Source organism: Aotus nancymaae, unplaced genomic scaffold, assembly GCF_030222135.1.
Source record: "Aotus nancymaae isolate 86718 unplaced genomic scaffold, 86718_ANA_hifiasm-v0.15.2.pri h1tg000019l, whole genome shotgun sequence".
Lineage (NCBI taxonomy): Eukaryota > Metazoa > Chordata > Mammalia > Primates > Aotidae > Aotus > Aotus nancymaae.
The window spans coordinates 25,022,371-25,048,982 of NW_026988431.1; the positions used below are offsets into that span (position 1 = coordinate 25,022,371).

The 26,612-nt window shown below is 35.9% G+C and overlaps 1 protein-coding gene across 15 annotated transcripts in view; it reads left to right on the plus strand.

Annotated features, from left to right (window-relative positions):
- ANKRD28 (ankyrin repeat domain 28) overlaps positions 1-26,612 on the plus strand; it is a 200,461-nt gene that overhangs the window by 118,290 nt on the left and 55,559 nt on the right. For 10 of the 15 annotated variants that reach the window (XR_002479185.2, XR_010343446.1, XM_012466765.3 and 7 more), the window contains 4 exons: positions 3,614-3,684; positions 15,708-15,908; positions 17,489-17,576; positions 25,224-25,366. Coding sequence is in view for 13 of the 15 variants with exons in the window: in XM_012466765.3 (XP_012322188.1) it covers positions 3,614-3,684; positions 15,708-15,908; positions 17,489-17,576; positions 25,224-25,366 (503 nt within the window). In the remaining 2 variants the exon portion in view is untranslated. The remainder of the gene's footprint in view (positions 1-3,613; positions 3,685-15,707; positions 15,909-17,488; positions 17,577-25,223; positions 25,367-26,612) is intronic. The other 5 variants (XM_012466769.2, XM_064378663.1, XM_012466770.3 and 2 more) reach the window with 1 other exon arrangement.

Sequence of the window (26,612 nt, forward strand, 5' to 3'; positions counted from 1 at the left end):
TATTGATTCGTTGGTGCCCTCAGATATAGCCCTGATTTCTCATATAGTTGACCTTTATTTTCCAAGGAATTAAAACATTTGATTAGGCTTGTAGAAGAAATGCATGATTTAATGAAAGAGAATGATGCCATTGTGCTAGTCTTTCTGAAGATAAAAGTATATTTGGAATCAAAAGAAGCCAAATTTTTAATTAAATTAGTAACAAGTAGCAGTATGATATATCCTCAGTCAGCCATTGGGGATTCTTTTTTGTAATTAGGTGTTTTGATAAATAAATTTTGTTATTACAAGTAAAGAGAAAGAAAGACTAATTATTGTAACTTAAAATGACACAATAAGACCAGCATCATTTTTTACTTTAGTCTCCCAAATACACCATTAAATCTTCATGAAGTTGTATATTTAATAACCCATCTCCAAAAGAAAGAAAAAACTATCTTCACCGTATTCCTAGTTACTTTTCTAATTTTTTCTTTGCACCTGAAACCGACCAAATTCTTGGATTATTTTTTGTGACCATTCCTTTTCTTCTCCCTTAAGTATATTTCAGTTTTGTTTAAAAATTAGTAAATATGTACATATTTAAAGGTACAATATAAAGTTGCATTGCTAGTCTAGTACCTGCCATATGCCCAGTTTTCAATGTGCCCCCCACCAACACAAAAGTGTATAAGCACCCCATCTTGTTAATATCTTAGCATTCCTATAGGATTTCTTTATGCATATTAAGCAAATACAGTAGTTCCCCTTCCAAGACCCTCAAATAGATCCCTGAAACCTCAGATAGTACTGGACCCTATATACCATGCACAAGTTTATTCTTCCCTCTGCAGAATTTCAGATAGAAGATTTGTTCTTACTGTATATCTTAGCAACCTCAGCATGATGATGATGATGATGATTATTATTATTATTATTGAGAGCTTACACCTTTTTGCTTAAAGGAAGCATTTTACTGCTTCTTTTGGCATATTCGAATTTCTGGCATCACTACTCTTGCACCTTGGGGCCATTATTAAGTAATGTAAGGGTTACTTGAACACAAGCATTGTGATACCATGATAGTCAATCTGATAATCAAGAGGGTCCAGTAAGGAAAGGGTGGATGGCATATGCAAGATATGATGGACAAAGGGATGATTCACGTCCTGGGTGGATGGAGCAGGATGGTGCCATATTTCATCATGTTACTCAGAACAGTGAGCAATTTGAAATTTACGAATTATTTATTTCTGGAATTTTCCATTTAATATGTGACTGGATAACATATTATGAAAAGGGAAACAAGGGAGGACTACTGTGTGATAAGATAAAAATACTTATCACTTCCTTACTCTACATAAAAGTAAAGCATATTAGTTATACAATTACTGCTTTTTTACTTTTTGTTCTCAGATCTTCATCAGCACATAGAGAGTCTCCTCAGTTCTTTGTGACAGCCACCTTCTATCTGCTTTTTTTGAGACAGATTCTCACTGTCTTTCCCAGGCTGGAGTGAATGGCACAATTTCAGTTCACTGCAATCTCTTCCTCCTAGGTTTAAGCAATTCTTGCCTCAGCCTCCCTGGGCTACAGGCATGCGCCACCACACCTGGCTAATATTTGTATTTTTAATAGAGACAGAGTTTCACCATGTTGTCCAGGCTTGTCTTGAACTCCTAATTTCAAGCAATCTGCCCACCTCAGCCTCTCCAAAGTGCTAGGATTACAGCCATGAGCCCCCGTGCCCTTCTATTCTCCTGCTAGTTAATACCTTGAATCAGACTTCTCAGCATCCCTCATGAGACCTCATTTCTTCTTTGCCTTTGTTGATTCAGGATACTGTCTGTATTGGGTGTCTGTGTTGATACCCTTTGGTCCTTACTGCCAGAGCTTTCCTTTCTACTGTGTATAGATAATATATGTGCAGGTAGAGAGAGGCACACTGCTTAAAGAGAACCATTGAAGTCCTAAGCAGATAAGTGGGAAAATGAAAGACACTAGCTTCTGTATCACTTCTTCACTATCTCTGGCGTTCCAGCTTCCAGCTGGCAAACATTTCCAGTGTGTGTACTTTCTACATTCTGTCTTCTACCCAAAACAAACGTTGGCATTACTATGATTAGGCAATCTGTGTTTTAACCATCTTGGGTTTCACAGTGCCTGGCAGATAGTTGCCCAAATGTTTATTACATGATATGTGATGTTCTCTGGATGGTTCTTAATTTTGCTTATTTCCTTTCCTTCTCCCATAGCCTAACTCTGAGCTTTCTTCAAAGCTCTCCAATTGACTCTTGATTCTTTGTGTCCTCACTGTCTCTGCCCACAGAGAACTTGGCTATTCTCAGCATCCCAACTGCTACATTTCTGGATGTTTCCTACATCTCCATTTCATTTCCTCTCATTTTCAAGGCTTTAAAGTCTACATATAACATATTTGCCATTATGTACTAGGTACACTTACTATATGTTAATCTTTGTAACAAAATACTATTAAATCTGTTTTATAGATGAAGAAACTTGGGTTTGGAGGGGTAACACAACTACCTAGGGACTCAGAGCCAGTAATTATTGAAGGCATTACATGAAGTCACTGGACTTGATTATTCCCTGACTCCTCACACACAAAACCTAGAAATAATGTAAGCATTAGGAAATATGAAGCTTTGTTTCTGTTACAGTTGACTCTGATGTTGGGCTATTTTCTGTACCTGTATTTCATCATTTAGAAAATGAGTTATTTAGGATTTGAGATAGAAATCTAGGGTTGCTTACAGGTTAGGATCTGTCAGCCAGTTCTGTACTTCCAAGAGCCAGGGCTGTTCTCTGCTTAGATATATTAATAGAATCATCCTACCATGCATGTGCTCCTTTTATTTGTTTAGGATTTAAATACTAAATCAGCGGATTTTATATAGGAGATAAATTATTCCCTCCTCAAATAATTTAAATTTTTTTGTCTTAATGTGTTTGCATTCTGTTAAGGTTAATTTTTGTCCATTGACTTAATGATATTTAAACAACTGTACAGAATTCATTTGTTTAAAAAAATTTATTTCTTAAGCTTTATTTCTTAACCAACCCAGAAAGACATGAGTTGGTTCACTTCTTTCTCAATTATTTTAAGTCTATAACCATTGTGTCTATCTTATATAATAACTTTATAGTATTAATGTGTTTTTAATGGCTGGAGAACTATTTTGATGTTATTATCTTAACCTTACAGCGTGATATATTCATTAGTAAAGAAATGTAATGAAGGCTTTAGAATAGTCTACATTTTATCTCTAAGTATATTCTTATATTCATTTTTTTAAAACATATTCTAAAATGGGGTCTGATTTTTACCTTGGATATGCTCTGTATAAAGGTGGCTTTTCTAACCTATATATAAAATGATGTTTATTTTGTTTTAAATAAAAAGCTAAGACTTTATTGAATAATTATATCAATTTAAAAGGCTAATTTTGTTTTCTAATGTAAGGATAATTTTATCACCAGAAAGTATAAAAAATAAAGTACTTTTTCAATTGTCATTTATCCAATTTGGATTATATACAACTATGATTTCAGAAGATTTATTTAAAACATTTTATGTACAATATTTCAATTTATTTTTTTCTTTTTGTTGCAGGAGCTAGAGTTAATGCCAAAGACAGCAAATGGTTGACACCTTTACACAGAGCAGTTGCATCTTGTAGTGAGGTATGAAATTTCTCTTAGTAAATATATTGTATATGAAAACATTAAATAGGCATGCCTGTAAATCCATATTCAAATGCTATGTTTTCAAAAGAAGGGAAAGCTACTGAGATACCTAGACTGGTCATTTTACTTTAGAATTTGTACAAACCAAGTTAATCGTTTCATTTCTTCTTTTGTTTATAAGGCCTCTTGGCAGTCTGAAGTGGCAGAGAATAGGAAACCCTATCTCTGTCCCTTCTACAAGAGAAATCATTTTTCTGTCCTACATAATCTTCCTCAAGGCTTTTCTCTACTGGTTTACAGTAGTCTGTTACAAAGATTTCACTGATTGTGATCAAGAAATAATATCATCAGTATATAATAATTAACTGAAATGTTACTTAGCTAAACACTGAAATTAGTTTCAAAACCATTACTGGATTACACATTTTACCAGTTATAAATATAAAACTTTAAAATGTGTGAGAGGGATTACAAGGAAGAATAGTTTCTTCTTGTTTACAGCCCTGTGTGTTGTTTGCTTGTCAAGATAACTGACAGTTTCAGAAAATGTTTATTATTTGCAAAGTATTTTTGTATTTTTCATATCTTTTAGTCCTGAGGACATCTTTGTAAGATAAATGTCTTGAGGAAACTATATAGTTAATGATTCATGAAAAACTACTCAGCTGGTAAATGATAGAGAGGGGACAAAAGCCTGGATCTTTTCTTTTTTTTTTCCCCTGTCATTTTACTTTATAAAGTATATTTGGTGCTTTTCTAAAATGAATTGTGTCCAAAGCACCCCTTTTGCCTGCTTTACAATAGTTGTAGCTTGTTGCAAAGCTTCAAAAATAATTTAAAATACAAAAGTATGTGATAGTATAAGTTTATGTTCATCTACTATTTGTTTAGTTATTCAAATTGTGAGGTTAAGAAAGGAACTCTTAAATGTAGCTACTGCTTCTTCTGTCTATAGTTCAGGAGAAGGAAAGGGAACTCTTAACTAGAGCCTCAGGAGAAACTATGGAGCTTCTGCCTCTTTGTCCTTCTTTGTAGTCTTCATTGTGAACTACATTTTGAACCCTGAGTAAGAGCTGGGCAAGTGAAGTCATAAAAGTGAAATGTGACTGGGAAGGATTATAAACCCTATAATTAACAGAGGCAATCTATTAGCTGTAGCCTCCTAGTTAGGAGAAGAAGGGAGGGGTGCAGTTGAACACACAACCTGACTCTGAACTGGGTCCTTGATGTGCTATAGTTTATGAACTTATGGAACTTACATTTGGAGACACCAGCTTCGGTTATTACTTGTAACTCTTCAGCTGTGTGATGTTGGGCAAGTCTAGAAATTATAAAAACTAAGACATAGTAGCCAAAATACTTTGAATTTTGAAAATCCATTTTAATGCTATTAATTTTGTGGTTAGCTCTCCATAAAGATTTTGTTTTAATAAAACCAGTTAAGATAAACATTACTGTTACTGGAACATATTAATGTTAGCCATACCTGTGCATTTTTTATTAAGACTCTTGGGATTGTGGCTATTGAAGTAATGTAGTTTTACCAGATTAAGTCATAAGATTATATATTTGCAGAAGTTGTAAAACAGACCAAAAATTATTAAAGAAAAATTGATGTTGGAGGAAGATGGCAAATTCTGCCAGAGACTTAACTCCTAATTTTTAAAAAAGTATGTATTCAGCCTGAATTTAAGGGCATGTTGTAAGTCAGAAAGCAAATAATCCTAGTAAGTTTCTTAATTCTACTCTTCAATCTAAAAATTACAAGGCAGAGCACTAAACAAAAATACAACCAAGAACCCTCAGAGAGTCCACTTCTCTCCTGCTACCTCCCCTGGAGCAGGTTCTGGTATCCACAGCTGCAGGACCTGAAGACAGATCACATCACAGGACTCTACAGACACTCCTCAGTACCAGCCCAGAGCCTAGTAGCTCCACTGGGTGTCTAGACCCAGAAGAACAAAAACAGTCACTACAGTTTGGCTCTCAGGAAGCCCCATTCCTAGGGGAAGTGAGAGAACACCAGATCAAGGGAGCACCCCATGGAGCAAAAGAATTTGAACAGCAGTCCTTGAATCCCAGATCTTTCCCTCTGACATAGTCTACCAAAGTGAGAAGGATTCAGAAAAACAGTTCTGGTAATATGACAAAACAAGGTTATTTAACACCCCCAGAATATCATAGTAGCTCACCAACAGTGGATCCAAACCAAGACAAAATCTGTGAATTGCCAGAAGAAGTCAGAAGGTCAATTATTAAGCTAATTAAGGAGGCACCAGAGAAAGGTGAAGTCCAACTTAAAGAAATTAAAAACATAGGATATGAAAGGAAAATTCTTCAGTGAAATAGATAGCATAAATAAAAAACAGTCACAACTTTTGGAAATCAAGGACAGACTTAGAGAAATGCAAAATGCACCAGAAAGTCTCAGCTGTTGAATCTAACAAACAGAAGAACTTCAGAGCTCGAAGATGGCTTTTGAATTAACCCAATCTGTCAAAGACAAAGAAAAAATAATTTTTGAAAAAATAATTTTTAAAAAAATTAACAAAGCTGCCAAGAAGTTTGAGACTGTTAAATATCCAAACCTAAGAATATTTGGTGTTCCTGAGAAAGAAGAGAAATCTAAAAGTTTGGAAAACATATTTGAGGGAGTAATTGAGGAAAACATTCCTAGCCTTGCCTAGAGATCTAGACCTCTAAATACAAGAAGCCCAAAGAACACGTGGCAAATTCATCACAAAGAGTATCACCTAGGCAAAAGTCTTCAGGTTATCTAAAGTCAAGATGAAAGAAGCTTCAGAGCTATGAGGCAAAAGCATCAGGTAACCTATAAAGGAATACCTATCAGATTGACAGCAGATTTCTCAGTAGAAACCCTACAAAGCTAGAAGGGATTGGGGTCCTATTTTTAGCTTCCTAAACAAAACAATTATCAGCCAAGATATCTAGCTAAACTACACTTCATAAAGGAAGGAAGGGATACAGTCTTTTCCAGACATACAAATTCTGAGAGAATTCACCACTACCAAGAACTGCTAAAAGGAGCTCTAAATCTTGAAAGAAATCCTTGAAATACTCCAAAATAGAACCTCCTTAAAGCATAAATCTTACAGGACCTATATAAAAATAATACAATTTTTTTATAATGAGTATTCAGGCAACAAATAGCATGATGAATAGAATAGTACCTCACATCTCAATACTAACACTGAATATAAATGACCTAAATACTCCACTTCAAACAACTAAAAGATACAGAATGCCAGGATGCATAAGAATTCACCAACCAAGTTTCTGTTGTCTTCAGGAGACTCACCTAACACATAAGGACTCACAGAAACTTAAGGTAAAGGGATAGAAAAAGATATTCCATGCAGATAGACAACAAAAGTGACCAGGGGTTGCTATTTTTATATCAGACAAAACAAACTTTAAAGCAACAGCAGTTAAAGCAAAGCAGGACATTATAGAATGATAAAAGGACTAGTCCAACAGGAAAATATAATAGTTCTAAATATATATGCTCCTAACACTGGAGCTCCCAGATTTATAAAACAATAACTGCTAGTCCTAAGAAATGAGATAGCAACATAATAATAGTGAGAGACTTTAATACTCCACTGACAGCACTAGACAGGTCATCAAAACAGAAAGTTGGCTGGGCACGGTGGCTCATGCCTGTAATCCCAGCACTTTGGGAGGCCGAGGCAGGCGGATCATAAGGTCAGGAGATTGAGGCCATCCTGACCAACATGGTGAAACCCGGTCTCTACTACAAATACAAAAATTAGCTGGGCGTGGTGATTCACTCCTGTAGTCTCAGATTCTCTGGAGGCTGAAGCAAGAGAATCGCTTGAACCCGAGAGGTGGAGGTTGCAGTGCTCCGAGATCATGCCATTACACTCCAGCCTGGTGACAAAGCAAGACTCTGTCTCAAAAAAAGCAGAAAGTCAACAAGGAAACAATGGATCTAAACCGTACCCTGCAACAAATGGACTTGACAGATATTTACACAACAGTCTACCCAACAACTGCAAAATATACATTCTATTCATCAGCGCATGAAATATTCTGCAAGATAGACTGTATGACAGGTCACACAACAAGTCTCAGTAAATTTAAGAAAATCCAAATTATATCAAGAACTCTGTCAGATCACAGTGGAATAAAATTGGAAATCAACTCCATAAGGAAGCCACAAAATCATGCAAATACATGGAAGTTAAATAACCTGCTCATGAATGATCATTGGGTCAAGGAAATCAAGATGGAAATTGAAACATTCTTTGAAATGAACGATAATAGTGACACAACCTATCAAAACCTCTTGGATATAGCAAAAGTAGTGCTAAGAGGAAAGTTTATATCACTAAATGCCTACATCAAAATCTGAAAGAGCTCAAATAGACAATCTAAGAGAAACAAGAACTATCCAAATGCAAACCCAGCAGAAGAAAAAAAATAATGAAGATCAGAGCAGAACTAAATAAAATTGAAACAAACAAACAAAAACAGGAAAGATAAATGAAACAAAATACTGGTTCTTTGAAAAGATAAATAACATTGATAGACCATTAGCAAGATTAACCAAGAAAAGAATAGACAAGATTCAATTAAGCTCAATTAGAAATGAAATAGGAGATATTACAACTGATACTACAGAAATTTAAAAGATTATCCAAGGCTAATATGAACACCTTTACTTGCATAAACTAGAAAAACTAGAGGAGATGGATAAATTCATGGAAATATACAACCCTTCTAGATTAAACTAGGAAGATAGAGACTCTCTGAACAGACCAATAATAAGCAACAAGATTGAAATGGTAATGCCAACCAAAATGCCAACCAAAAAAAAGCCTAGGACCAGATGGATTCACAGCTGAATTCTATCATACATTCAAAGAAGAATTGATACCAGTCCTATTGACACTATTTCAAAAGATAGAGAAAGAGGAAATCCTCCCTACATTATTCTATGAAGCCAGTATCACCCTACTACCAAAACCAGGGAAGGACATAATAAAGAAAACTGCAGACCAATATCCCTGATGAGTGTAGATGCTGAAGTCCTCAACAAAATACTAGCAAACCAAATCCCAACAGCATATCAAAAAGATGATCCACCATGATTAGGTGGGTTTCATACCAGGGATGCATGGATGGTTTAACATACCTAAGTCAGTAAATGTGATACACCACATGAACAGAATTAAAAGCAGATATCACATGATCACCTCAATAGATGCAGAAAAAGCACTTGACAAAATCCAGCATCCTTTTATGATTAAAACTCTCAGTAAAATCAGCATAGAAAGGACATACCTTACGGTAATAGAAGCCATCTATGACAAACCCACATCTATGACAAATCCAACATTTTACTAAATGGAGAAAAGTTGAAAGCACTCCCCTTCAGAGCTAGAACAAGACAAGGATGCCCACTTTCACCCCTTCTATTCATAATAGTACTTACGGAAGTCCTAGCCAGAGACATCAGGCAAGAGAAAGAAAGAAAGGGCAACCAAATCAGTAAAGAGGAAGTCAGACTGTCACTGTTTGCTGATGATATGATCGTATACCTAGAAAACCCTAAAGACTCGTTCAAAAAGCTCCTAGAACTGGTAAATGAATTTAGCAAAGTTTCAGGATACAAAATTAATGTACATAAATCAGTAGTTCTGCTGTACACTAACAGTGACCAAGTTGAGAATCAAATCAAGAACCCATTTCCTTTCACAATTAGCTGCAGAAAAAAAGTAAAATAGGAATATACCTAACCAAGGAGGTGAAAGACCTCTACAAGGAAAACTAAACAACAGTATTGAAAGACATCTTAACACAAACAGAAACACATCCCATGTTCATTGGATGCTTAGAATCAGTGGTGTGAAAATGACCATACTGTCAAAGCAATCTACAAATTGAATTCCCATCAAAATACCACCATCGTGCTTCACACAACTAGGAAAAAAAATTCATATGGAATCAAAAAGGAGCCTGCTTAGCCAAAGCAAAACTAAGCAAAAAAAAAAAAAAAAACTGGAGGCATCACATTACACGACTTCAAACTATACTGTAAGGCGATAGTCACTAAAACAGCATGGTACTGTTATAAAAATAGGCACATAGAGCAATGGAACAGAAATAGAAACTAGAAATAAAGCCAAATACTTACAGCCAACTGATCTTCAACAAAGCAAACAAAAGCAGTGGAATGGTGCTAGGATAATTACCAAGCCACATGTGGAAGAATGAAACTGTATCGTCATCTCTCACCTTATACAAAAATTAACTGAAGGTGGATCAAAGACTTAAATCTAAGACCTGAAACCATAAAGATTCTAGAAGATAACATCAGAAAAACCCTTCTAGACATTGGCTTAGGCAAAGACTTATAACCAAGAATCCAAAAGCAGATGCAGCAAAAACAAAGATAAATAGATGGGACTTAATTAAGCTGAAAAGCTTCTGCACAGCAAAAGAAAATAATCAGCAGCGGGCCGGGCGCGGTGGCTCAAGCCTGTAATCCCAGCACTTTGGGAGGCCAAGGCAGGTGGATCACGAGGTCAAGAGATCGTGACCATCCTGGTCAACATGGTGAAACCCCGTCTCTACTAATACAAAAGATTCCCTACTCAGGAGGCTGAGGCAGGAGAATTGCCTGAACCCAGGAGGTGGAGGTTGCAGTGAGCCGAGATCGTGCCATTGCACTCCAGCCTGGGTAACAAGAGTGAAACTCTGTCTCAAAAAAAAAAAAAAGAAAAGAAAAAAGAAAATAATCAGCAGCATTAACAAACAACCCACACAGTAGGAGAAAATCTTTGGAATCTATACACCTAACAAAGGACTAATAGCCAGAATCTACAAGGAACTAAAATCAGCAAGAAAAAAATAATCCCATAAGAAAAGTGAGCTAAGGACATGAATAGACACTTCTCAAAAGAAGATGTACAAAGGGCCAACAAACATGGAAAAATAATCAACATCACTAATTACCAGGGAAATGTAAATCAAAACCACAAAGCGATACCCTTACTCCTGCAAGAATGACCATAGTCAAAAAATAATAGGTGTTGGTGTGGATGCAGTGAAATGGAAACACTTTTACACGGTTGGTGGGAATGTAAACTAGTACAACCACTGTGGAAAACAGTATGGTAATTTCTTAAAGAACTAAACAACATTTGATCCAGCAATCACACTACTAGATGGGAAAAGAAAAAGATACTGGTACATATGTGTTTATGGCAGAATAATATACTGGTACATTATAATACTGGTATTATATATATATTATATATTATATATATTATAGAATTATATAATTATATATAATATATAATTATAAAATATATATAAGTGTTGCACTATTATAATTTATAATATAATATATAATTATATAATTGTATATTATACAATATTAATATATATTTTATATATTAATATTAATATATAATTAATGATATATATTATATAGAAATATATATTATTTATATGTTATAATATTATATAATATATATGTAATACTGGTATGTTATAATAATATAATACTGGTACATTATAAGAGATTATAATAATACGGTACATTATAAGAATAATACTGGTACATTATAAGAAAAAGATACTGGTACATACGTGTTTATGGCAGAATAATTTGCAATTGTAAAAATATGGAACCAGCCCAAATGTGCATCAGTCAACACCTGGATAAAGAAAATGTGGTATTGGCCAGGCACAGTGGCTCACGCCTGTAATCCCATACTTGGGGAGGCCAAGGTGGTTGGATCACCTGAGGTCAGGAGTTCAAGACGAGCCTTCCCAACATGGCGAAAATACAAAAATACTAAATTTATCTACAAAGAACACACACACACACACACACACACACACACAAAAAAAATAAGCCAGGCATGGTGGTGCATGCCTGTAGTTCCAGCTATTCCAGAGGCTGAGGCAGGAGAATTGCTTGAACCTGGGAGGCAGAGGTGTCAGTGAGCCAGGATCGTGCTGTTGCACTCCAGCCTGGGCGACAAGAACAAAATTCTACCTCAAAAAAAGAAAGAAAGGAAAAAGAAATAACTAAAAATTACAAGGCTATATGTAGTATTGATAACTCTTTTGCAGGATTATGAGAAACAGCTGTAAAATGTGGCTGCTCCAAAAAGACATAACTTCTGTAAACAGTTTCATTTTTCTTTTGAAAAAAATCTCCTAATTGGTAAAACTGCTAGAAAACCTAGTCAAGAGTATCACTTTCACCATTGTTCTTTTATTTATTTTCATTACATCCTGAGAGCAAAAGTAGTGATACTTACTACATTTAACAGAAAATATAGCTATGGCCACAGAGAGATATGTAAAGAGATGGGTTTTTAAAATCTTAGATAGCTTTTGGTTTATATTTTTGGGATACCATGGGAGAACTAAATCCTATGCATGCCGATTGGAGTGACTATTTTCTAAATTCTCCTAAGGACAGAATAGCTAGCATAGTGGTAGATGCATAGGAGAGAATTTAATTTAGCACATACAGTACTACCTTAGGGCTTAATTCTCTGATTGAACCTAGGTTAAGAAAGACTGCTTCAAGTTAAATATCCCAGACTCCGCAGCTCTTCTTCAGTGACTTAGTTTCCATACTTCCTTCTGCTAGCTGGCTGCCTCAGTCTGTCTCCACTACTGTGATTGTGACTGGCATTCCTTAAGAGTACCATGTGGTTCAGCTCTGTGTAAGTGCTGCATATTTTTCTGAATAAATGGATATCCAAGTAGTAGGAGTTTTTTTTAGGGATTGTGTGTGTTTCTGAAAGCCATAACACACTACTGGAGGGCATACAACTTATTTTTTAACCTAATCAGGAATTAACGTTTTAGGTCTGTCAAGATAACTGAGTTTAAATTCTTTTATCACATGAGATATTGTTTGGTATTTCCGAGGTTTGTGTTTATTTGCAAATATGTTAAACCCTTGTTTTTCCTGTTCTTGCCTTCAAATCAATGGTAAGAATTGCTTAAAAAAAAAAAAAAAGATAGAACCAAAGGGGAAAACTGGTACTGTGGAGCCTCTTCTATACTGACCCCATGATAATAATAAATACTCTTTGAGTACAGTTGTTTAATCTTTAGTCATTATCCCATATTTCATAATCTCATTTGAATTAATGTCATGGAATATTTACTTGGCTTTAAAAAAAAAATCAAGTTACACCAGCAGCACTTCTTACACATACCCTCTAATAACTGAAAATTTAGATTACTGTGATAATATTTTTTGTTAATAAAATCATCTGTGCCCTTGGTTATCCCCACATTATTTTCTGTGTGCTTATGATACGCTGATAATATGATATAGAATTATACTAAGGTATGACATCAGGCTCTTTGATTTGTAGTTCTAGAAATTCACCTCTTTTTTAATGTCTCCAGCCTTTAGGGATTTTCTTCAGCATTCTCTTGAGTTTTCAAAGATCACTGCTGTTATGATCTGACATGTATTACTCTGAGTAGGAAATAGTGGACCCAGGGGTCACACCTTGATCTGTCTTGATACTCTGGTGTCTTAATTGCTGTTTATTGTCTTCTTTAGGTTCCCACTTACCACCTACTATGAACCAGATTTATTCTTGCTTTTTAGTGAAACAAAAAAGTAGATTTGATTTTCCTGTTATTACTAATATAACATAAGTATTTCCCAAACTTTCCAGAAGCTTTAATGTTTATATTGTGAGTTCCAGAATGGAATAAGGCAAGGCTGACATCTCTAGTATTCTGTGTTTGCCCAGTTTATCCAATTACAAATTCTTCATTTTAAGTTATTTGTTACATTCACTAACATACCTACTAACATTTCCCAATACAGTGTTAGTTTTAGATCCCCCAAATCACAATGTACTCTTCTTAGAGGTGAGGATCAGGAGTCTTGATAGTGCTTATACCTTGTTTTTTCATAATTTTGTGAGTATTCATATATGTGTTCTTTCTGTATTCCTTTTTAAATTGAAGTATAACTTAGATTTAAAATATATAGTTTTTTTAGTGTACACCCTTAAGTCTTGCCAAATGTATGCACCTGTGTAACCTTTATCCCATTCAAGATACAGCGATTTCTGTTACCCCAGCAGGTTCCCTTATGTTCCTTTTCAGTCAGTCTTCCTTGTCTCCAGAGGCCACCACTGTTCTTATTTCTCTCAGCATAATTTCCCTATTCTAGAACTTTATAAAAATTGAATCATACAATATGTATTCTTTTGTCATGACTTCTCTTGTTCAGCATTTTTTAGATTTATCCATGTGTCATGCATTATTGGTTTATTTTTATTGCTGAGTATGTAGTACAGATGTACTGTTTGTTTATATGTTTTTCTATTGATGGACATTTGCATTTCTGGTTTTTGATGGTTAGGAACAAAACTGCTATGAGCATTCTTGGATGGATTTTTTTAAAGTTTCTTTTGGATAAATCACTGTTGTGGAATTGTGGAGTCATAGGCCTCCGTATATCTTTGATTAGCTGGCTGACTTCCTTAGCAATATGATATATAACTGGGCATCATTTCAGTCTTTTGCCAACCCTGTTAAGTACTGGTGCTATTTCCATGTTTCAAACAGTTCTGACTACTTTTTATTTCGGAGGCCTAAAAGGCTGTGGGTGATTCATGACTAATAGTATTTTGTTGAGTCTTCCTTAATGCTCTGTATATTTATAGCTATTTTCACTTTCTAACACTTCTCATGTACATTAGTTTATGTACTAAAGAGTGGTAGGCAGATGTTATTTCCCCCACCCCCATCTCCTTTACAGGTAAGAACATTTAGGGTTAGTTTTATAGAACTTCAGTAGTATACCTTGTAAATAGTAGAATTGAGATGAGAACCCAGATTCTTTTCTGGTTTTGGTACTTTTCATTTTCATATGTAATTTGGCATTCATTTTCCAAAATATAGGATTATCGCTGAAAGGAGAAAAATTTTGCTAAGTTTAGTTCTGATTATACTGCTTAATGTTGATGGCATACTGAATTCCTTAGAATCCTGCCATGAGTCCAATTTATAGAGGTAGTGTTGTAAGGTTTTCCATGTGCTTCTGGAAGATAAATCCCTTGGACAGTAGACTCTTATATTGCCTTAACTTTCTCTCTTAAGCAGCACTGCAAAAACAGCCTTGTATATGTTATGTCTTTTTTTTTTTTTTCAGTGAAATCAATCGTAGTGATTTTTCATTTTGTAAAATATAGCATGTATAATACTTTGAGAAATAGTATGTTTTTAATTTTTACATATGCAATGTAAAGTAATAAATATATTCCTTAAAATTATTCAAAGAGCCACGTATGGCTCTATAACTGGCTGACGTTTGTAATCCCAACACTTTGACCAAGGCAGGAGGATCACTTGAGGCCAAGAGTTTGAGACCAGCCTGGGCATCATACAAAGACCTTGTCTCTACAAAAAATTTTAAAATTAGCCAGAGGTGGTGGCATGCACCTATAGTCCTAGCTACTCAGGAAGCTGAGGTGGGAGGATCACTTAAGCCAAGGAATTTGAAGTTACAGTGAGCTATGATTGCTCTACTGCACTCTAGCCTGGGCAACAGAGCGAGATCCTGTCTCTTAAAAACAAAAACTATTCAAAATATAAATTGTATTTAGTTACCTAGAAAAATAAGATACAAGGAATGAATGTTTTTGAATAATAGTTGTTAGTATTTCTTCTTGCACTTTTTGATAGGAATTTTTATGCATTTAATGGTAGGGTAGTTTGGAAAGGGAATGTTTGATATTGATGCATCTTATATTGCTCTGAGTACTCTGAGTATTGCCTTTACATTCAAAATATTTTGTTTCCTTGGGTAAATTCCTACTTGTTTATAGTGAGTTCTTTGAGAGCTTTTTTATTTTCTTCATATGTAGATACATAATTATACACAAACACACAGATACACACTATATATAGAAGTAATTTCTTAAACTCTTAACTCATATGTCTTTTTTAACTTTTATCTCCACATGTTTTAGGAAGCAGTTCAGGTACTTTTGAAACATTCTGCAGATGTTAATGCTCGAGACAAAAATTGGCAAACCCCTTTACATATAGCTGCTGCTAATAAAGCTGTAAAGTGTGCTGAAGCTTTGGTACCTCTTCTGAGTAATGTAAATGTGTCTGATCGAGCAGGGAGAACTGCATTACATCATGCAGCTTTCAGTGGACATGGTGAGGTAGGTGGCAATTCGACAGTGATTTTTCTCTCCTCTGTCTCCCCCGCCATACCTGTTATTAAAGAACTTTCATTTATGCATAGTAAAAGCATACAGAACTATTTATCTTTGTTATTTTTGTCTGATTTTGCCTTTAGCAAACCCTCAGACTTCCTTTTAAAACTTTCTCAAGTTTAGAAATCTATTTAATAGATACTGCCTTTGTACAGTCAACCTGGGGTGACCAAGGAGAACACTGCCAACTCTAATACAACAGGAAAAGTATGTTTTATTATTGTGGGAGGAAAAATATGTGAAGACAGAGATATGTTACTGTTCTTCCAGAAGTGTATAATAAATAGCAAAGGAAGGCAGAATTTAGAAAACATTCTTTTTAGTAGTTTATTATCAACACTTAGTCAAAAGAATCCTTTAGTGATAGAACCATCAAAACAATTTAAGAAAATTGCTATTTAGTTATCTTATACAGCAAATGTCTGTGCTAGGTATTGTCATAACAAAGGTTGGGGTTTATGTATACATTGAATATTTAGGGAAGAAGGTAACAGAAGAACCTTTGAAGCCAGCTTACCTAGTCTTTCATTTTTGTTGCAGGGATAGGAACTCGTAGGTAAAGCAACATTCCTAAGATTCTGTGACTGGGAGCTAGTGGCTGCCATGTCTTTTTCAAAGTAATTCCACTTATCTACAGAAGATATGTTTCTGGACCCCCTATGGATGTCTGAAACATTGGATAGTACCTGTAGATACTATGTTTTTTTTCTGTACATACCAATGATAAAATTTAATTTATAATTTAGGCACAGTAAGAGATAATAAAATGGAATAATTTTAACAAATAATGTAATACAAGTTACATGAATGTAGTCTCTCTCTCAAAATATCTTATTGTCAGTGTCCTGTAGTTACCTATTTTCAGACTATGGTTGACTGCAGGTAATTGAATGCAGAAAGCGGAACTGTAGATAAAGCGAGACTACTGTACTTCTCTGATTTTATAATATAAAGAGTCCTTGCCTCCACTGCAGTTAAGGTTACAGATGTATCCCTATTTGAAATCTGCAGTAGCCTTCCAGTGGAGAAGTTACTGTAAATGTGGTTAGGTGCAATTATTATTCTTGGTACATTGTGAGGTAAGCAGACCATGCAGTGACCTCCAGGTCTAATTATATTGTAGGTACTGTGTTTGTGTTTGAATTAAGTTTAAGACATTTATAGAATAAGAATGCACTTTGCATTTTAATGACATTTTAGACTGTGAATAGAATCAAAACCTCTTATTAAATATTTCAGCTTTAGACTTTCCAGATTTGTACTTAGTTCATAAAATGCCGAGACACAAAGTGGCATCCTAAAAAGGCATTGATGCCTGACTTCAGTAATACCCACAGTTAACTGTTTTTTCATATTTTGTCCTGTTATTATGTTAAATGACCTTGAGTATTTAGTCTAGCTCCTTCTGTTCTATAATGGCAGCCATTTGTTGCCAGAGAAATTGAGATGAGTAACTGTCACAAATGTACATTCATAGACAATTGTACTTCACAATTTTGATGACACTGTGTTTACTTTTATTCCAGATGGTCAAATTACTCTTGTCTAGAGGTGCCAATATTAATGCTTTTGACAAGAAAGATAGGCGTGCTATCCATTGGGCAGCGTATATGGGTATGTACTTTTTAAATTTAGTTTTTGATATTATGTATTTATATATCTAAATGTATTTAGAAAAAAAATTGTACATTTGAGTTCTTGGCTGTTTGTGTAACATTTGTCTTTAAGGGTACTGAAAAGCTCCACAGTATCTGAGTTTGATGTTCAGGCAGAACAAGCCTGGTAATGGGAGAGGTTTGGAGTACACTGGGTCCAGTTCATCTAAAAGCTGTTTGAAATTAATTCCAAAGGAAGAGACATCCCAGACACAGGCCTGTGATACATAATTTAGGATTGATGTTTGCTAATCTTACTCTTATACTCATTTTTGTTTGTATGAGAATATTAAGGTAAAAATTACAAAGTTATGTTAAGGAGCCTATTATTTTGGGCCAACCACTAGGTTAAATATGTATCATCATGTTTGATTTCTGTAATAATAATTTTGTAGAAAGAAACTTGGGCTTGGAATATAGACTTCTGCTGTAACATGATGTATATGTTCTTGAAAAATCTTACAGTCAACAAAATTGTCCCCTAAAACTAATAGAGCTCTTGGGGATGATAGACCTGGGGTAGACCACCCAAAACCTTTGCAACTGTGTGACCACATCACTAACAAAAACAGTAATTCGTTCTTGCAGAGCTGGGGAGGCAAATCAGCCTATCACAGGATATTTTAAAACATGCAAAAACAGCAGAGTAGAAATGCTCACTTCTGGATGCTAAAAGTGCAGATGAAAGTAGATCTCTTAAGTGCAGAGGAAGTGCACCTTGCCATAAATCCTTAAAGTCATATAAGGCTGGAGTTGTGCCTCTAGGAAGAAGCCATGGATGTAGACATGGCTTTTTTCAAGGTTCTTAAAACAGCTGAAATAACTCACTTTGCAGCCTTAGATCCCAGGGCATTTTTTCTTCTCGCCAGAGGTTATAATTCTCTGCTTCTGCTGTTTTAACTCCTGGGTAGGAAAAAGCACATATGAACTGACATGTTTTCTGTGTAATACTCGTATCATTTCCTGATTTATCAGTCACTCTACCTGATTACAAAGATACCTAGCTAACCACGTTTCTTAAAGTCATAGTTTATCATCATTACTTTCTGCTCTTGGTTTTTGTCTTTTCTTAACTCTCATTTAAAAATAAAAGGTTAACAGAAGATTCAATGGAGGAATATTAACTCAAGAACTATATAGTCTATCCCTCATATATGTGAAGGATTGGTTCCAGGACCATCTGCTTATACCAAATCCTTGCATACTGAAGTCCCACAGTCAGACCTGGGGAACCCATGTGTATGAAAAGTTGGCTCTCTATCTATAAGCATTTCACATCCCCTGAATACTGTATTTTTGAACCACATTTGGTAGAAAAAAATCCGTGTATAAGTGGCCCCACACAGTTCAAACCTTTGTTATTCAGGGGTCAATTGTATAATATGTAAAATAGATATAAAATAGTTAGTATGCTCTTTCTATACATATATGTCTGCATATATTAAACCAGTTATAGATAACCCACAAGACCCAGGAAAATCCTATGCCTATAATAAAAACAACCAAAAGCAGTAGAATCCCTTTTTTTTTTTTTTTAAGAGAATACAAACCTGAAATACAGGCATTGTCACCTCTAGGTTATATTCAGAGAATTCATCAATATTAGCGTAAGAGACATTGGGGATTATGTTTAGTCTTGTAATTTATTTATCCCAGTTTTCTTTATTAGCCCTGACCTTCCATTCCCTGGTTGAGGCTCCCTTAATTTCCTTTTAGGCTCTACTTCTTATGCTATTGAATTATTTGTCATTGTTCACTAGCGTCCTACCTCATCTCCAAATGAATTGATCATTTTCTTCTTCCCACCTTGTGCTTGCTCCTGCCATCACCCTTTATCAAGGTCCCTTTACACATTGATCTTTCCTGTTGCTTTCAGTACTTTTAGCAATATTCAGCCAAGTTTAGCCTCCAGTTACCTTATTGTGATGACTCTGAATAAATATTTTTTCCCTTGGGCAGGGCATGGTGATTCATGCCTGTAATCCCAACACTTTGGGAGGCCAAGATGGAAAGATCCTTGAGCCCAGAAGTTTGAGACCAGCCTGGGCAACATAGCAAGACCCTCTCTCTACAAAAAAAAATTGAAATATTAGCTGTGTGCGGGGTGGCACACACCTGTAGTCACAGCTCCTCAGGAGGCTGAAGTGGAGGATCGCTTGATCCCAGGAGGTCGAGGCTGCAGTGAGCTGTGATTTTACCACTGCATTCTAGCCAAGGTGGCAAAGCCGAAACCCTGTCTCAAAAAAAATGTCTAATAATTTTTAAAAATTACCTTAATAACTCATTACATTCTTTTTTCTTTCCTAGAAACATAATAGTAAATATTTCTTTTCCATATTAAAACAGGGGTAAAGAGGCTGAAAATATCTATTTTACTTGATAATTTATATTTATATACAACTGAATCTGCCTGATTATGCATCTTGCAGTATCCTGGCTTAATTTTTTTTTTGGGGGGGGGGCCTCTGTTTGAAAATCTCATTTTATAATTTGCTAACTTTTTATAGACTCATTCTACATGAAGGGATTTTTAAAATGGCATCACAAGCAATTTCTTTAATGTAACAAAAATGTATTGGGTGCCTGTTTTGTATGCTGCTCTTGACTTTGTGGAACAGATCAAGAAGTAGAACAGTCTTGAAAGTATGTAATATATTTGGGGATTAATGCAGAAAAAGTAACTTAAAAGTTAGTAATTAATGTTTCCATTTAAGAAACATCATAGGGCTAATAGGCCTAGGGAAGAGAGTTGATTGGGTTGGTCAGAAAGGTGGGATCTGACATGGTTCTTCAAGGATTAGTATAATAGCAATGATTGGGAGGAGACATCCAAGCAGAATGATCCACATAAAGAAAGTGTTTCATGGGCAAAGACACAGAGGTGTAAAGGATTGTGGGAGGAGGAGAAAGCACTATATAATCTAATCTGATAAAAAGTCACAAGTTAGAAAAGGAGAATAGTGTTTCTCTCACATTCCAGATACATGGCCCCCTTCCTGGCCTTTTTGTGTAGTTGCTTGGGGCCTGAGACTAGTTCTGACTCATGAATGAAAGCAACATAAGTCTGGGCCAGAGCATTTAATTGAAGGAAAACTCTGCAGTCTATTCCCCCTTCTGTTACAGTGACCAGCCACCTTGAAGATGATGTCAGTTACATGAGTCTGGTTCTTTGAGTAACTTAGAGAAGCCCTCTTGACAACCTGTTAGGGTTGAGAGAGAAATAAAAACATTAATTGTTTAAGCCACTGAGATTTGGGAGTTGATTGTTAACCATCACACAGTATAACCAACCCTTTCCTGATGTTTACGAGGGTGAGTACTAAGTTAGTTAAGGAGATCTGGTGGAAATGATAAGGAAAAAGAGGTTTTTGGCTGCATGTTCTAAAGACCTAACTTTCTGAAGAAACATGCCCAAGAAACTCCCAGATTGAAACGATTCCAGTAAGGCAGAGATAAGAGAGATTGTAGGTTTGGTGCTAAACCATTACAGCAAAGTAAATATCACAATAAAGCAAGTCATAAAAATTTTTTGGTTTCCTAGTGCGTATAATATGTTTAGTCTGGCTGTGATGGCTCACACCTATAATTCCAACACCTTGGGAAGCCAAGGTAGAAGGACTGCTTCAGGCCAGGAGTTCCAGACCAGCCTGAGCAACATAACAAGACACTGTCTCTACAAAAAAAATTTAAAAATTAGCCCAGTGTGGTGGTATGCATCTGTGGTCCTAGCTACTCAGAAGGCTGAGGTGGGAGGATCACCTGAATCCAGGAGTTTGAGGTTACAGTGAGCTGTGATCATACCACTGCACTCCAGCTGGGGTAACAGAGCAAGACTCTTTCTAAAAATAATTAATTATAAAATATGTTTATGCTGTACTGTAGTTTATTAAATGTGCAGCTAAAACAATGTACATGTCTTTGGTCTTTTTAAATTAATTTTCAGTGTTCTTGTCTTAAAAAATACCTTATTGCTAAAAAATGGTAACTGTCATAAGCCTTTTGCAAGTCATAATCTCTGCTAATGGAGAGTTTTGCGTCAATGTGAATGGCTGCTGAAGGTTTGGATGGCTGTGGCAATTTCTTAAAATGAGATAAAGATGTACTACATCGATGGTCTCTTAACTTTCACAAAAGATGGCTCTGTAGCATGTGAAGCTGTTTGATAGCATTTTATCCATAGAATTTCCTGCAAAATTACAGTCATTTCTTTAAAAGCCTTGTTGTCATTTCAACAACATTCACAGCATCTTCGGGAGTAGATCCCATCTCACCAAACCACTGTCTTTACTCATCTATAGAAGCAACTCCTCATCTGTTCACATTTTATTGTGAGATTACAGCAATGCAGGCACATCTTCAGGCTCCACTTCTTATTCTACTTCTCTTGCTGTTTCTGCCACATCTGCAATTATTTCCTTCACTGAAGTCTTGAACCCCTCAAAGTCATCCATGAGAGTTGGAATCAACTTCTTCCAAATTCCTGTTAATATTAATATTTTGACCTCCTCCCGTGAATCAGAAATTTTTGTTTGTTTGTTTTTGACAGAGTTTCACTCTATTGTTGCCCAGGCTGGCATGTAGTAGTGTGATCTCGACTCACTACAGCCTCTACCTCCTGTGTTCAAGTGATTCTCCTGCCCCAGCCCAGCCTCCCAAGTGCTGGGATTACAGGCACCCACCAGTATGCCTGGCTAATTTTTGTATTTTTAGTAGAGATGAGGTTTCACCATATTGGTCACTCTGGTCTCAAATTCCTGGCCTCATCCACCCACTTCAGCCTCCCAAAGTGCTGGGATTACAGGCGTGAGCCACCATGCCAGGCCAGGAATATTTTTAATGGCATCTAGAATGGTGAATCCTTTCCAGAAGGTTTTCAATTTACTTGCCCATATGCATCAGAGGAATCACTAATTATGGCAGCTATATCTGTGTCAAATGTTATTTCTTACATAATAAAGACTTTGAAAGTTGAAATTACTCTTGATTCAGGGACAACAGAGTGACTTGTGTTAACAGGCACGAAAACAACAGTAATCTCCTTGTCTGTAAGAGTTCTTGGGTGCCCGAGTGCATTGTGAATAAGCAGTACTACTTTGAAAGGAATCTTTTTTTTTTTTCTGAGCAGTATGTCTCAACAGTGGGCTTAAAATACTCAGCAAACCGTGTTATAATCAGATGTGTTGTCATCCAGGCTTTGTTGTTCCATTTTAGATCATTGGCCAAGTTGATTTGGCATAATTTACGCTGGCTGTAGGATTTTCAGAATGGTAAATGAGTGTTGGCTTAACTTAAAGTCACTAGCTATGTTAGCCTGTCAAGAGAGTCAACCTGCCCTTTGAAGTTTAGATGGCAGGCATAGACTTCTCTCTAGCTATGAAAGACCTCAGTGGCATCTTCCAGTAGAAGGCTGTTTCATCTACATTGAAAATCTGTTGTTTAATGTAGCCACCTTAATTAATAATCTTAGATCTTTTAGATAACTTGCTACAGTTTCTATTAATACATCAGCACTTGCTGTTTCGCATTGCACTTTTATGTTACGGGGACAGCTTTTTCGTTAAACCTCATGAACCAATCTTTGCTAGATCAAACTTTTCCTCTATAGCTTCCTCACCTCTCAGCCTTCATGGAATTGAAAGTTAAGGCCTTGCTCTGGTTTAGGCTTTGGCTTGAGTGAAAGTTACAGCTGTTGTGGTCTTCTATCCAGACCACTAGTACTTACTGTATATCTTCAGTAAGGCTACTTAGTGATTAGTGTGTTCTACTTATCATTAGTGTGTTCACTGGTAGCATATTTAATTTTCTTCAAGAATTTTTCTTTTGCATTCACAACTTGGTAACTTTGTCATACGAGGCCTAGCTTTCAGCCTGTCTTACCTTTCAACAGGCCTTTGTCAATAAGCTTAGTCATTTCTAGCTTTTGATGTATGAGAGATAGGCAGCTGTCTTTCACTTGAACACTTAGGGGCTACTGTAGGGCTATTATTATTTGGCCTAATTTCAGTACTGTTGTGTCTGAGTGAAGAGGAAGGCCTGAAGAGGAGACAGATGGGAGAATATAGTAGTCAGAATACACAACATTTATTAAGTTCACTTTTTTTTTTTTTTGAGACAGAGTCTTACTGTTTCATCTAGGCTGGAGTGCAGTGATGTGATCTTGGCTCATAGCAAACTCCACCTCTGGGGTTCAAGCAGTTCTCGGACCTCAGCCCCCTAAGTAGCTAGAACTACAGGTGTGTGCCACCATGCCCAGCTAATTTTTGTATTTTTATATTTCTAGTAGAGACAAGGTTTTACCATGTTGACCAGGGTGGTCTCAACTCCTGACACCAGGTGATCCGCCTACCTAAGCCTCCCAGAGTGCTGGGATTACAGCCATGAGCCACTGTACCTGATTAGTTTACCATTTTATATGAATGCAGTTTGTGATGCCCCAAAACAATTACAGAAGGAATGTCAAAGATCACTGATCACAGATCACCATAACAGATAAAATAATTTTGAAAAAGTTTGAAATATTGGCAAGAATAACCAAAACATGACACAGACACCTGAAATGAGCACATGATGATGGAAAAAATGATGCCAATAGACTTGCTTGACACAAGGTTGCCACAAACTTTCAATTTTTAAGAAATAAGATGCAATATTTGCAAAGCACAGTAAAGCAAACTACATAAAATTAGAAATGAAAAGTTAACTTTAGAATTTATTAATGTATTAAAGTAACCTTAGACCAAAAACAAGATCTAGGCAAAAGGAAGATTATAGATTGCAGGGTTATTGCTGAATAAAATAATCAAAGGAATTATAGTTGTCCTTGGTATCCATAGGGTATTAGTTCCAGGATTCCTTTGGATAGCAAAATCTGAAGATACTCAGCTTCCTTATATAAAATGCCATAGTATGTATGTATATAACCTGTGCTTTAATTCATCTCTAGATTACTTATAATATCTAATACAATGTAAACAGTTGTTGTACTGCATTTTTTTTTCACTGTTTTTATGTTTTCAACTATTTTCAGTCTGCAGTTTTTGAATCTGCAGGTGATACAGAGGGCCAACAAATTATCTCTGCCGATATTAATCAAAATTATCCTGAATTTTTTTTTGGTCTTGTTTTGTTTTGAGATAGGGCCTCACTCTGTTTCCCACCCTGGAGTGCAGTGGCATGATCACAGCTCACTGCAGCCCTAACCGCCCAGGCTCAAGTGATCTTTCTACCTGAGCCTCTCAAGTAACTGGGACTACAGGCGCATGCCACCATACCCAGCTAATTTTTTTTTCTTTTTTCTTTTTTTTTTTTTTTTGGTGGAGACAGGTTCTTACTGTGTTGCCTAGGCTGGTCTCAAATTCCTGGACTCAAGTGATCCTCCCACTTTGGCCTCCCAAAGTGCTGAGATTGTAGGCATGCGCCATTATGTGCAGCCCTGAAGTCTTAAAATTTTCCTCTGTCCTCTCTCAAGTTATAGCATGATTCATTGGTGACTTGTCATGCATCATCTGGTTATTCTGCATTTTTAAATCTGCTTAAAGATATTTGGGATTATATTTAATAGTTTTCATATGCTCATCTCTTTTTTTCTTCAAAAATACATTTTTAGGTCACATTGAAGTAGTGAAATTACTTGTGTCGCATGGAGCTGAAGTGACATGCAAGGATAAGAAGTCTTATACACCTCTTCATGCAGCAGCCTCTAGTGGAATGATCAGCGTAGTCAAGTACCTTCTAGATCTTGGAGTTGATGTAGGTATATAGATTGAACAGTATAAAATTATGGAGCCCTTTTATACTTGTTACATTATTGACAGAAGTTATTTCAAGTTTAAGAAATGATTGTATACAGTGTTTCATATTTTAATTGGATATTTATAGTCCTTTATGTAATATCTAATGCACTGATTTATGATCAAGGCATGTAAATAGTCAAAGCATGTTAAGAGGTAAAATACACTTCAAAGGTGGTTATTTATTGCCAGTTTTTCTTCTGTATCACATTCTAGGCCCTGTAATTCCATTTCACTTGTTGCAACCAGCAGATCAGACACATTGGTATTATTAGATAGTTGGGTTATTGTTAGTCTTCTTTGCCTAGTCTGATACTCTTAAAATGACTGTAGCAGTTTGCATTACAGAATATTGACAAGAGCTAGGCAGGTAAACAAAAAGCTTTTTGCCCACCAAGTGTACATATTCCTTACTATATAATTCTCTGGTTAAAAGGGATGAGACTTTATTTGGATATATTTGATTCCTGAATTGAGATAACTTAGAATACCTGTAACTTTTCACAAGCCATCCTTTAAACAAACACGGTACTTTACTCCCACTCTTGGCTTTTTTTTCTTTTTAAACAGGGTCTCTTTCTCTTAGGTTGTAATGTGGTGGCACAATCACAGCTCACTGCAACCTTGAACTCCTGGGCTCAAGTGATCCTCCCACCTAAGCCTCCTGAATAGCTAGAATTACAGGCTGATTTTTTAATTTTGTAGAGATGGGGTCTCGCTCTTACCCAGACTGGTCCCTAACTCTTGACCTCAAGTGACCCTCCTGCCTTGGTCTCCCAAAGTGCTGGAATTACAGGGATGAGCCACCACACCCAGCATACTCTTAGTGACAAAGTCACTGATTCTTTGAAACACAAATTCTCAAGAACTCATTGGTTCTTTAAAACGGCACATTAGAAGATGTAGGATAAAGATTTGCTAGAGAGATGCAGTTTAGATCAGCTACAAAAAACTAAGAAAAGTAGGTGATAGCCTGGTTAGACAAAGAATACATGACAGAACTGTAGGGCTAGATAGTGTCTTAATTTACAGACCATGTGAAACACTGTGCCTGAAACAAGCTAATAAATACTGAAAGTGTAAGGATCACGAGAAGAAGTTGCAAAAATCTGAACTCAATTCCTGTAGCTCTGTTTCAGCAGGGTGAAATAATATCTTAAAAGACCCTTGATCTAGATAAATGAGGCAACTTTGTTTCTGATTAC